This window comes from Thalassophryne amazonica, chromosome 21, assembly GCF_902500255.1.
Source record: "Thalassophryne amazonica chromosome 21, fThaAma1.1, whole genome shotgun sequence".
In the NCBI taxonomy this organism is placed as follows: Eukaryota; Metazoa; Chordata; class Actinopteri; order Batrachoidiformes; family Batrachoididae; genus Thalassophryne; species Thalassophryne amazonica.
The window spans coordinates 27,690,609-27,701,918 of NC_047123.1; the positions used below are offsets into that span (position 1 = coordinate 27,690,609).

The window sequence follows — 11,310 nt, forward strand, 5'->3', positions numbered from 1 at the left end:
AGAGGTGGACTGCAGCTCTGCACGTATTGCTCCATGTATCATGACAATTTCATCCAAAACTAAATTCCAGCTTTACAGTGTAAGTAGCAGTCAGCTCTTTAAAAAGTTTTGACATAGGTTGGACAACAAGTGATGTTAACACATTTACCTCATTTAAAGAATTTAATTTGGACTATAATTTTCTCAAGGGTTGACGTCCAGGAGAGGTATAGGCTCCCAAATTCACTACTATCATCCATAAAACAATGAGGAGACAGCATGTTCACACAACTTTTATTTGTATGTAAAATCAAAAACTACAAGTCTGAAAACCTCTAAAAGAACATTACAAAGATGTGGCCAACATTATGTTTTTAAACCTAGTCATCAGTTGCAGTTCTTAATTTGAAAGTCACACTTTCTCACTGCATTTTTTTATTTTGAAAGGGTACCTGAGTTTGACCTTTGGTTGTACTAGTTTTGCTAAACTGCTGAAAATCTGTTTAAATGTACAAAACAACAACAAAAAAACCCTGGTTCCTATCAGATTTAAAAATGCATGAGGTTTAAGTTTGGTCAATAAACACTTAATAAAATTCACAAAACTAGCATAATCTCAGAGCTGCAGCAATTTTCAACAAATCCTGTCCGTTTTCAGCTTCTGAAGTCAAATGACACAGTGACAAACCTTCACACAAACTTCAGATGATGACCAAAAAAAGATAGTGTGGTAAGTGTTGCCACGGTTACTTTTAAAAGTTACTTTTTTAGTTACTTATGCAGTTACTTTATTAGGAGCTGCCGGCAAATTGCAACTAGTAATCTAACTTGGTTACTCTTAAAAAATAACCAAGTTAGATTACTAGTTACATTCAGCAGCTGCCGACAAGTTGTTGGCAGCTGCTAATTAAGTAACTATATAAGGAACTGTAAAAAGTAACGACTAAAGTAACTTTTCTAACTAACTGTGGCAACAGGGAAAATGACACGGCAGTACAGTGATACTTTGCGTAAAGTCAGAGACTATGCCAAGTACAGAAAAGCCAGCGCAGTGTTTTAAACTTATTTTACTACTTGTAGTCCTGTGGTGCAGTACAGCAGACAGTAATTTAAGACCGTGAACTTCAAAGCCTGCGAGGTCCAGTCCTGCTGCTCTGGCTCAGTCTTGCTCGCTCTTGCTTCTCACTTTCCACAGTTAGTGCAGCAGATAACAGAATATTTACAGAGGAATCCTTCAAATCTGGAAACAAGCACCAAAGTCGCCACAAATACTCCTTAGACATTACTCTTGAAAAAACTTAGTATCCACTTGAATTTTCGGTAGGGGTCAGTTGAAGAATTACACAAGGGCCAAAATTTAAAAATGTTTCAATCATATTGAAAGCTATACCACATTATTTGTCTGATCACAACGATATCTAAAAGGTATAGTTTGGACTATCTATGACTGAATGTTATGGAGTTATGGGGTAAAAACAACAAGAATGGTAAAGTTTGTACAGGGGTCAGATGTTAAAGTTGCTCTAAATATTGTAAAATGTGATGCAAATTATTGATTGAGTTAATAGGGTTTTAAAAAGGAATAGTTTGCACTATGTGGCATGCTTAGTTATCATGTTACAGGGTAACATATGTCATGTCATAGAATCCAATGGACGTCGACATTGCTCTACCTTTACCTTTCAGACCAAGCATTCAACACAGTCAAAACTATTTCATTTATTAATCCTATTAGTTCAACCAATAATTTGCACCACTTTTTATGAAAATTGGAGCAACTTTAACTTTTGAACCCTGTACAAACTGAAATTGACCTTTGTCACCATTCTTGTTGTTTTTACCCCATAACTCCAGAACATTCAGTCATAGATAGTCCAAACTATACCTTTTTGGTATCGTTGTGATCAGACAAATAATGTGGTATAGCTTTCAATATGATTGGAGCATTTTTAAATTTTGACCCCTGTGTAATTCTTCAATTGACCCCTACCTGGCCGCCTACTGAAAATTCAAGTGGATATTCAGTTTTTTCAAAAGAGTAATGTTTGAGGAGTATGTGTTCCAATTTTGGCGCTTGTTACAGTTATCTGCTCCACTAAGTGGATCTGGGCTCAGAGGTGGGCAGCTTGCAAACAATTGGTGGTCATTATGACTTGAGACTTGCTGATTGATGACTTGAGAGTGACTTTGTCCCACCTCTGTCTGAGCTGAATGTCTCTGTTGGGAGAGAAAAGTCATGTTTTTTTTAATTGACATAATACAAATAAAATTGTATAAAACTTTAAACTCTACTTGTCTTACAATCAGGTATCTGATTCCAGAAAAGGGCCAAGAATGGTGCAGTTTTTCCAGGTGATTTCTCTGATTAACCGATTCCATCTGTTTAAAGTGATGTTAGTCACCTGGTGGAGTGAGTGGTTGCAGAGAAAACCTGCACCATTCTTGGCCCTTTCTGGAATCACCTTGAGACCTCTGATTTCGTCTTTTGGTGAAGAACAGCAATACAAATTAGGACTGGATTTGTTGGATCTGATTGGACAGAGTTTGCAGGGATGTTGCTGGTAAATCTGCATCTGCACTCACTTTGTACAGAAGGAACTTCATGGTGTATTTATTCTCATTTTCCTTGGAGATACATGTACAGTGGCTTGCAAAAGTATTCAGCCCCTTGGTATTTCACATATTTTAATTTGTTTATGACATTTCAAATACAAAAAAATAAATCAGGCTTGTCAATATAAAAAAATCTAAAATTATCTTCCTTAAACTCAAACTGAAAGTAAATCTCTACAATCTGACATAAATTAATTAAAAATATAAAAGCCAAGATGATGGGTTGCATAAGTAATGGCCCCTTTGGTATAATACCTGTAAATAATCAGTTTTATTTCCGGTTTTCTTCAGGCAAGTTAGGGGATGGATACATGAACATTTCCAAATCACTGAAAATGTCTTGGACTTTATTTACATCAGTTATGAAGAAATGCAAACAGTATGGCACTCTATGGTAAATCTGTGTGGAGTCGACAGTTCTGAAAAACTAAGAGTCTGTGCAAGAAGGAGAAGAGTGAGGAAAGTCACCAAGACACCTAGACAATCCAGAAGAAGTTATAGGCTTCTGTGGTTGTGATTGTAGAAATTGTGCACAGTGCAAGTCTTGGATTTTATATCCCCAGTTATACAGCTTCATGATGAAGTGGTGTAGAGGAGGATTTTCTAAGATCTGAAAGTTCACCTACAATTTGCTAGAAGGTACATGAGAGATACAAGCCTAGATTTGATGTTTTAGTGAAAGAAGACACTCGTCTATACCACTTCATGAAGCTGTATAACTGGAGATACAAAATGCAGAATTTGCACTGTGCACAATTTCTTCAATCACAGCCACAGAAGCCTAAAACGTCTGGGTGTCTTGGTGGCTTTCCTCACTGTTCTCCTTGCACAGTCACTCAGTTTTTCAGAACTGTCTGCTCTACACAGATTTACCAGAGAGTGCCATACTCTTTGTATTTCTTCATAACTGATGTAAATAAAGTTCAAGACAATCAGTGACTTGGAAATATTCATGTATCCATCCTCTGACTTGTCTGAAGAAAACTGGCAATTAAACTAATTATTTACAGGTATTATACCAAAGGGGCTGATTACTTATGCAACCCATCATCTTGGCTTTCATATTTTTAATTAATTTATGCATGAAATACCAAGGGGCTGAATACTTTTGCAAGCCACTGTATATCGTTTCACTGCAACATTTTAATTAAATTTTTAATAACTGCTGAAATCAAAACATTCAGTTGTATAGAGGCAGATTTTAAATTCCACTAAAACTGAAATCTAGTTATCGGCAAAACAATATTTCTTGAAATGTGGAGAAAGATAAAATTAATGACGGATGTAACTGAAGTCAAGTAACTGTCACACCTTCATTTTATGTTTTTACAGTTGTGCAGTAAATGTGGACTTAAAAACTGGACCAACTGTTTCAGTGAAAGAACATGCATGACAGTTGTACATATTTAACTCGATTTTAAAATCCATTATTCATGAAATTATTCATGTATTTTAACTTCATGTTTTTGGGAATTTGCTTTAATTTTAATGATTTGATTTATCAATCCTCTTTCTTACTCATTAAAATTTGAATTACTTTATAACTTAGTCTATTTATAGATAAAGAAATTCATTTGAAAAATGTGTATTAATGCCCATTTTTATTGAACAATTAGTTATTGATTAAATGCTGTATTAGGATTTCTATAAGACTTGTGTCCTTCCATACACTAAAGCCTCATTTATGTTCAAAAATATGGACAGAGGCTTCTGTTGGTACACTGCATTAATTTTGTCCATATTTGTTTCATTTTATGAATGCTTATGGACAGGAAATTTGGCACACAAATTCTAAATTAACTAATGTTTATTTTCAGATATGGAGCCATCGTGGAGCTGACCTCTAATGAGCTGCAGGGGTCAATAAAGAATTTCATAGGGTTCAAAATTTAAAAATGCTCCAGTCATGTCGTAAACTATACCACATTATTTGTCTGATCATACTGATTCCAAAAAGGTGTAGTTTGGACTATCTATGACTGAATTCCATGGAGTTATGGGGTAAAAACAGCAAGCATGGTGACAAAAGTCATTTTCAGTTTGTAAAGGTGTCAAAAGTTAAAGTTGCTCTAATTTTGGTAAAAAAAAAAAAAAAGCAAATTATTAATTGAGTTAATAGCATTTTAAAAAGGAATAGTTTACACCATCTGTCATGCTTAGTTATCATGTTACAGGGTAACATATGTCATACGTCAAAGAATCCAATGGACGTTGACCTTGTTTGACCTTTACTTTGGAGACCAAGCATTCAGCACAGTCAAAACTATTCCATTTAATAGTCCTTTTATTTAAACCAGTAATGTGCAGCACTTTTTACCAAAATTGGAGCAACTTTAACTTGTGACCCCTGTACAAACTGAAACTGATTTTTGCCACCATTTTTGCCATTTTTACCCCATAACTCCAGAACATTCAGTTATAGGTAATCCAAATTATACCGTTTTGGAATCATTATGATCAGACAAATAATATGGTATAGTTTTCAACATGATTGGAGCAATTTGAAATTTTAACCCCTGTGTAATTCTTTGACCCCTGTAGCTCAGCTCCAGGATGAAAATAAAATGGCTCCATATCTGAAAATAAAGCCCCGTTTACACATAGACGGTAAGAGCTCCCGGAAGCGTCCCGGAAGAGTTTTTGGCCATCTTAAGGATCAAACGCCGTTGTTAACGCCGGCACTAGGGGGGGCGTGGCTTAGTTCTGGCTTTACCGGGAATCATCGAAAAAATTATTCAACATGTCCATTAATTCTGGGAGCACTCCCGCAGAATTCGCGTGACAACGGAGACAACGCGAACAACGGCGTTTGATACTTTTTAATCGCCGTTTCATCCTGCCTCTTCCTGTAGTGCCACAGTTTACACCGCCGTAATTGGCGGTCGGTGTTGTATCCCTAACCAACGGCGTGTAAAACGGCGATAGAGCCCACATCAGCATCCTCAAAGGCGTTTTAACCTTAGACAGAGGCAGACAAAACGGCGGCGCTAGCGGACAGTACACCGTTCCAAACGGGCGATAGGCGGCAGTCAATATAAAAACGCTAGTGCGCTGCATGCAGGCCTCTCACTCGCGGCCAGCTCCAGATATTTTTGCAGAGAAGCTCCAGTATGCCTCCTAAAAGAAAAGTGGCAGCGGCAAGGACTTACCAAGAGGTCTGGTTCAGAAGCAGAGGGGAGGCCTGTGGTGGAGACGAGCAACACATGGAGGAGGGGAAAAGGCTGAGTATGATCTCTCTCCTCCTGCAGTGACAGCTGCTTCAGCTTATTATACTCTGGGGGCGGTGCTTATATGCAAAAGTTCCTGGAGTAACGCAGGATTTGCCTGGATAAATCCAGCGGTACACAGGGCATTATCGGCGGCAGCAGAACACCACCGTTCTCACGCGCGTCTTAACCTGCCATTGTAAAGGATAGAACTGGGTATTAACCCCCGTTGCCTGACATGTGCCGGATGCTACGGCGTCAAAACGCCGCTTTATTCCGCGGATTTAGCAGTGTTTTATCTACATATTTGCGGCTAGTACTGCGCTCAAAACGCCGGCAAAATGCTCCGCCTCTTTCCACTGCGAAAACAGCCGGAACTACCGCAAAGTTCAGTCTACGTACTACCCGCCGACAAAACCGTCTATGTGTAACCTGGGCTTAAACATTAGTTAATTTAGAACAGTGGTTTTCACACTGGGAGGCGCCAGAGTTCTTCTGTGGGAATGGGTATCATGAACCAGTTCTTTTCAAGAATCATTAAGAAATGGTTCAATCCACCAACATCAATAGCCTTTTTGCTTAACAAGTCCCTTATCAGTCCTTCAGAGCAGCCATTGTTTTTGAGGGTGTTTTATCTGAAAAATGATCATTTCTTTACATTGATTGCAGACCCCGCAGCAGGTCTAATCAACCGCTTCTGTAAAGGCGCCGCTTTGAAGCACGAAACAACGAAGCAGTGCTCCGACCCGCTGCTTCATTGGTTCATTGCTTCGCTGTTTTTCAGAAGTGACAAGTCCGCTTCTTAACCCTACTCAAAAGCCATTTAAAAATGTCAATTGTGAGTCACTTTTGTGTGGATTGGCGTCACTAACTGGGACTCTTGTCTTGTTGCGAGCAAGAAACGAGAATCATCCTCCTGTGCCGCGCTCTGCCGAGACACGTTAAATCCAGTCGGAATTATAACTTCGAATCACCATTTAAATCAAATGACACCTATTTCCAAATCTTGTAACAGACAATAGACAAACTTTTTTTTTCCTCCCAAAACAAGACGTCCTGCGTTCTTTATGAATTGTTTTGCAGACGACATTCAGATTTACCTTCCTGTAATTTCGTGTGATACCCAGGCTGCTGTAAAAATACTACAGGACTGTCTAAATGATGTACAAGTCTGAATGAGAGCTAATTTTCTGAATCTTAATAAAAATAAAACAGATTTTAGTGTTCGGGCAAAGTAACCCTCTACAAGGACAAGACAGTGTTATTGGTCCTCTGTCCACTTTTTGCCACCCTTTTGTAAAAAATCTAGGGGTGATAGTTGACCCATTGTTCAGATTTGATAAGCACATCAGCTCTGGCATCAGGGCCAGCTTCTTTCAGCTGAGGACTCGAGTTGATTTTGAAACAGCTATCCTGCATTTATAACGTCACGTCTGGATTATTGTAATGCTCTCTGTGTTGGGCTGGACCAGTGCTCCCTACAGCGCCTGCAGAGTGTACAGAATGCTGCAGCCCGCCTTTTGACTAAAACAAAGAAGCATGAGCACATCACCCCTGTGCTCTGCACCTTACACTGGCTCCCTGTCGGCTTTCGTGTTAAATATAAAGTTTTGCTGATTGTTTTTAAGTGTCTGCACTGTATAGGCCCGATGTATCTGAGTGAGCTCTTGCAGCCATACACTCCACGTAGGGCTCTGAGGTCAGCTGACCAGCTTCTCCTGGCTGTTCCTAAAGCCAGGCTTAAATCCAGAGGTGATAGTCTTTTCTGTGGCAGCACCACGACTCTGGAACGATCTTCTGTTGACTGTCAGGTCCTCAGAGTCTGTGGGACAGTTTAAGTCCAGACTGAAAACATCTCTTCTCCCTGGCTTTCAACACTGGCTAAGTGGTGTATGCTTTGCTCTGCTATTTTGCTCTGTATTTTTAGATTATTTATTTATTTTATACTTTTCCTTTAATATTTTACACTTTTATATTGCTATTATTGTGAAGCACTTTGGTCAGCTGCAGCTGTGTTTTAAATGTGCTATATAAATAAATCTGAATTTGAATTACATTGATGTTGACTTGCAGCACAGCCAGGACTAAATTACAAATATGCAAAAATTTTTCCTCTTTGTGCTGAAGGCCATTTATAATACTATAAAGTATTTTTTATGTTGCCAATACACTAGGATTATAAGGAGTTCAGATAATGCATAAATGAATCAATAATTTTGCTTTGAAATTTGCCTTGCATTTGAATTTCCTCTAACTATTGGTCACTTAATGTTTTATTTTTTAATTAATCGAGGATTTTTTTTTTCTCAATAGAGCCTAGCTCATCAAGAAGCTATCACTGAACGTGAGGTAAAAATGTCATTAGGGGTGGGTATTGATAAGATTTTATCAATATCGATGCCATTACCAATTCTGCTTATCGATCCAATTCCCTTATCGATACCTCTTGTGAATTTTCTGTGTACTAAAAGTAGGCTTTACAGGTTTTTTATGCCAACAACATTTTATTGAGTCTTAAAGTAAATAAATATGAAATTGGTCATCTTGATCTCTGGACATAAATAAAAATAAACAATTTGTAGTTTTTGTCGAAAGCATTTCCTTTCAGACATTTTGGCATGAATGTCTCTCCATTCCTCTGAGCTGAGTTCAGCCAGGACGTCTCATTTTGGGAGGGAAAAAGCATTTTGATCGATGGCAGTTTGTTTGTATTACAACATTTGGAAAGAGGTGTCATTTGATTTAAACGGCGTTTCGCTTTGAATTTATTAATTCCGACTGGACTCTATCATTCTAACTTGACTCAGTAGAGAGCCGCGCAGCATTTGGAGCTGTGTGAACAGAACGGAGGACGATTCTCGTTTCTTTCTTGCAACAAGACAGGAGTCCCAGTTAGTGACTTTAATCCGCACAAAAGTGACTCACGATTGACATATTCAGGGACGAAAGTGGTGAAAAACAAAAAAAAAAAGCTGAAACCCAAAATTCCCCCCAAACATTTTTTTTTTATTCTATAAGATCTGAAATACAATCTGGGGCTGTTCCAGACAAACTGCAGTGAGTTCAGCATCCATTTTGGTGAGATAAAACCAATGTTCCTTATTCATATTCAATCCAGTAGTATTCTGCTCTTACTAGGATGCAGCAGTTTTCTAGCTTGGCAGATAGTTCTGGAGGAAATCACTGAAGAAATTAACAAATTGAAAATATGGTTTGACCGAAACAAACTGCCATCAAACTTAAATAAAATAGGGATGACGTGGAGGTGTAAGAGTCACTAGGTGTTCACAGGAAACATTTATTTATGTTCACTGGTTTTATATTTTCTGTTGTTTTGTTTTTTATTGGGTTCTTTTTGTCTCTTTCTCTAAAACTGTATTGTAGCATTATTGTTATTACTATTATTGTTGTTGCTATTACTATTAATAGATAAATAACATGCTAATAGACATGCTAATGCATTAGCATTGTTCCCATTTTTAAGTTATAAAATACATCTATCAACTGTTTCAGAAGACCACAACAGGTCGGTTTAACACAAAAAAGGTAAATATTACTCAGACATATGCTCTTTAGGGTTTTAGCGGGGAAAAATTAAGATAAAGTGAAATAAAACAAAGAACCAATGAAGCAGCGGGTCGGATCACTGCTTCATTGCTTCAAGCTTCAAAGAAGAGCCGCAATGCAGAAACGATTGATTACAGACCCTGCAGGGGTTCTGTAATCAATGTAGAGAAATGATCATTTTCCCAACAAACAACCCCAAAAACAACGGCTGCTCTGAAAGACTGATAAGGGAATCGTTAAGCAAAAAGGCTATTGATGTCCGTGGATCGAATCATTTCTTAACGATACCCGAAAACAACCGGTTCCCAACACGCAACCCTACACATCATGTAATCATTTTTTAGATTAATGTTACTATTTGCACTATTTGATAGCAGGTTGTGGAATTTAAACAATCCTTCAACCCCGTTAAAGACATTATAAATTTGGATCTTGTTCAACATTGTCAGTGTTGTATTTCTGATGGGGTTTTTTTCCTCATTAGCACTCCTGGATTCATCACTGGGTTCTGTTTCTGTATCTCTAATTGCTGTGTTTAAGCTTAACAGTAATTTTTTATTTTTATTTTTTTCCTGTCCAGGAAAACAATAGCAACAGTTCCCAGGGAGAGGAGGAGGAGCGTTTACCTTCTGTCTCATCTGAGGTGGATACAGAGTCCATCACCAAGACTGTGAAAAGCACTCTGACCATGCAGGAGTATTTTGCCCAACGGATGGCGCGGCTTAACATGGCTTGTGATTCTGCATCTTCACTGGGTCCATCGCAGGAAGAAAGTCCAGACCACGACACCGGCGTCAGCACAGAAGAGTCTAAAAAAAAAAAGAAAAAGAAAAGCAGAAAGTCTGTCAGTGAGCTGGAAGATGGAGAAGAAACGTATGTCGCTCCAATACTTTCCCAGGAGGACCAGGAAGGAGCCCGATTGGGCAAAAAGAAGAAAAAGAGGAAAACAGAAGAGAGCTGTAGCCCTGATTTTGACGTGGAGCAACCGCCCTCCAAAAAGAAAAAGTCTAAAAAACACAAAACTGAGCTTCCAACTAGACACGAACACGTAGAAAATGTGACTCTAGAACCTGAGTTTGTTCACCGAATGGAGGGAAAGAAGAACTCCAAAAAGGACAAGAAGAAGAAACATCAAGAAGAGAGTAAAAATGACTGAAGTCTTCTTGAGTCTGTTAAACTGATCCTATTTGGATCACATGTGTACGCACATTAAAACCTCAGTAAAGCCACATATTTGTGCTTTTGATTAATTGATAACAGTAAGATTAAAATATTTATGTAGCCGCTTCAGTCTCATCAACAATGTAGTATTTTTACTGGACCTCTACCTCCAGCATTAACTAAGTAGACTGGTGATCCATCATGTGTTGGTCATGTCTGATTTTTTTTTTTTTTTTTTTTGTAATATTTTAAGTTCCAAATTCTCCCTATGTATTTAAGATGGCTGTTTTTTTTCCAACAATTTTCCAAAATTAATTTTTGAACCTTCTATGAAATTAAATAGACTAAGCAATATTAAATCATGTCTGATTTGTCTCATTATTTCCAATTACGAATGTCTCAACTTTTTTTTTTATATATAAAAAAACTTCTGACAGATACAAAGATGTTTTAGTCATTTTTATGCAGATGACATGCAAACTTCTTGGAATATTTTGCTGAAATACAAAAATCAGACTTTGAATTGTAAATAATCTGCCAAGACATGCTTTGTTATATAAAAGCTGCACTGTAGCTGGAAGTTCATGCAAATTAAAACTTTAATTTTCATGAAGACATTTGGTTGTGTGTGGCTTTGATGTTTGATCAATTCTATCTAAAACAGAACCACTTTATTGGTGACTAACACAAACTTTCTACCATCCATATAGACTCCAAACTGAGTTTGACCTTTCAAGGTCATGTGACCAACACAACGGTGACATGGTTCATAGTAACCATAGCA

The 11,310-nt window shown here is 37.8% G+C and overlaps 1 protein-coding gene across 1 annotated transcript in view; it reads left to right on the plus strand.

The window, feature by feature from the left end:
- The window catches only part of pinx1 (PIN2 (TERF1) interacting telomerase inhibitor 1), a 45,785-nt gene extending 34,828 nt beyond the window's left edge, over nt 1-10,957 (plus strand). The window contains 1 exon segment of the mRNA XM_034162853.1: nt 9,946-10,957. Within this exon segment, the coding sequence (XP_034018744.1) occupies nt 9,946-10,521 (576 nt within the window). The 3' untranslated portion in view covers nt 10,522-10,957.
- The last annotated feature ends 353 nt before the right edge of the window (nt 10,958-11,310 follow it).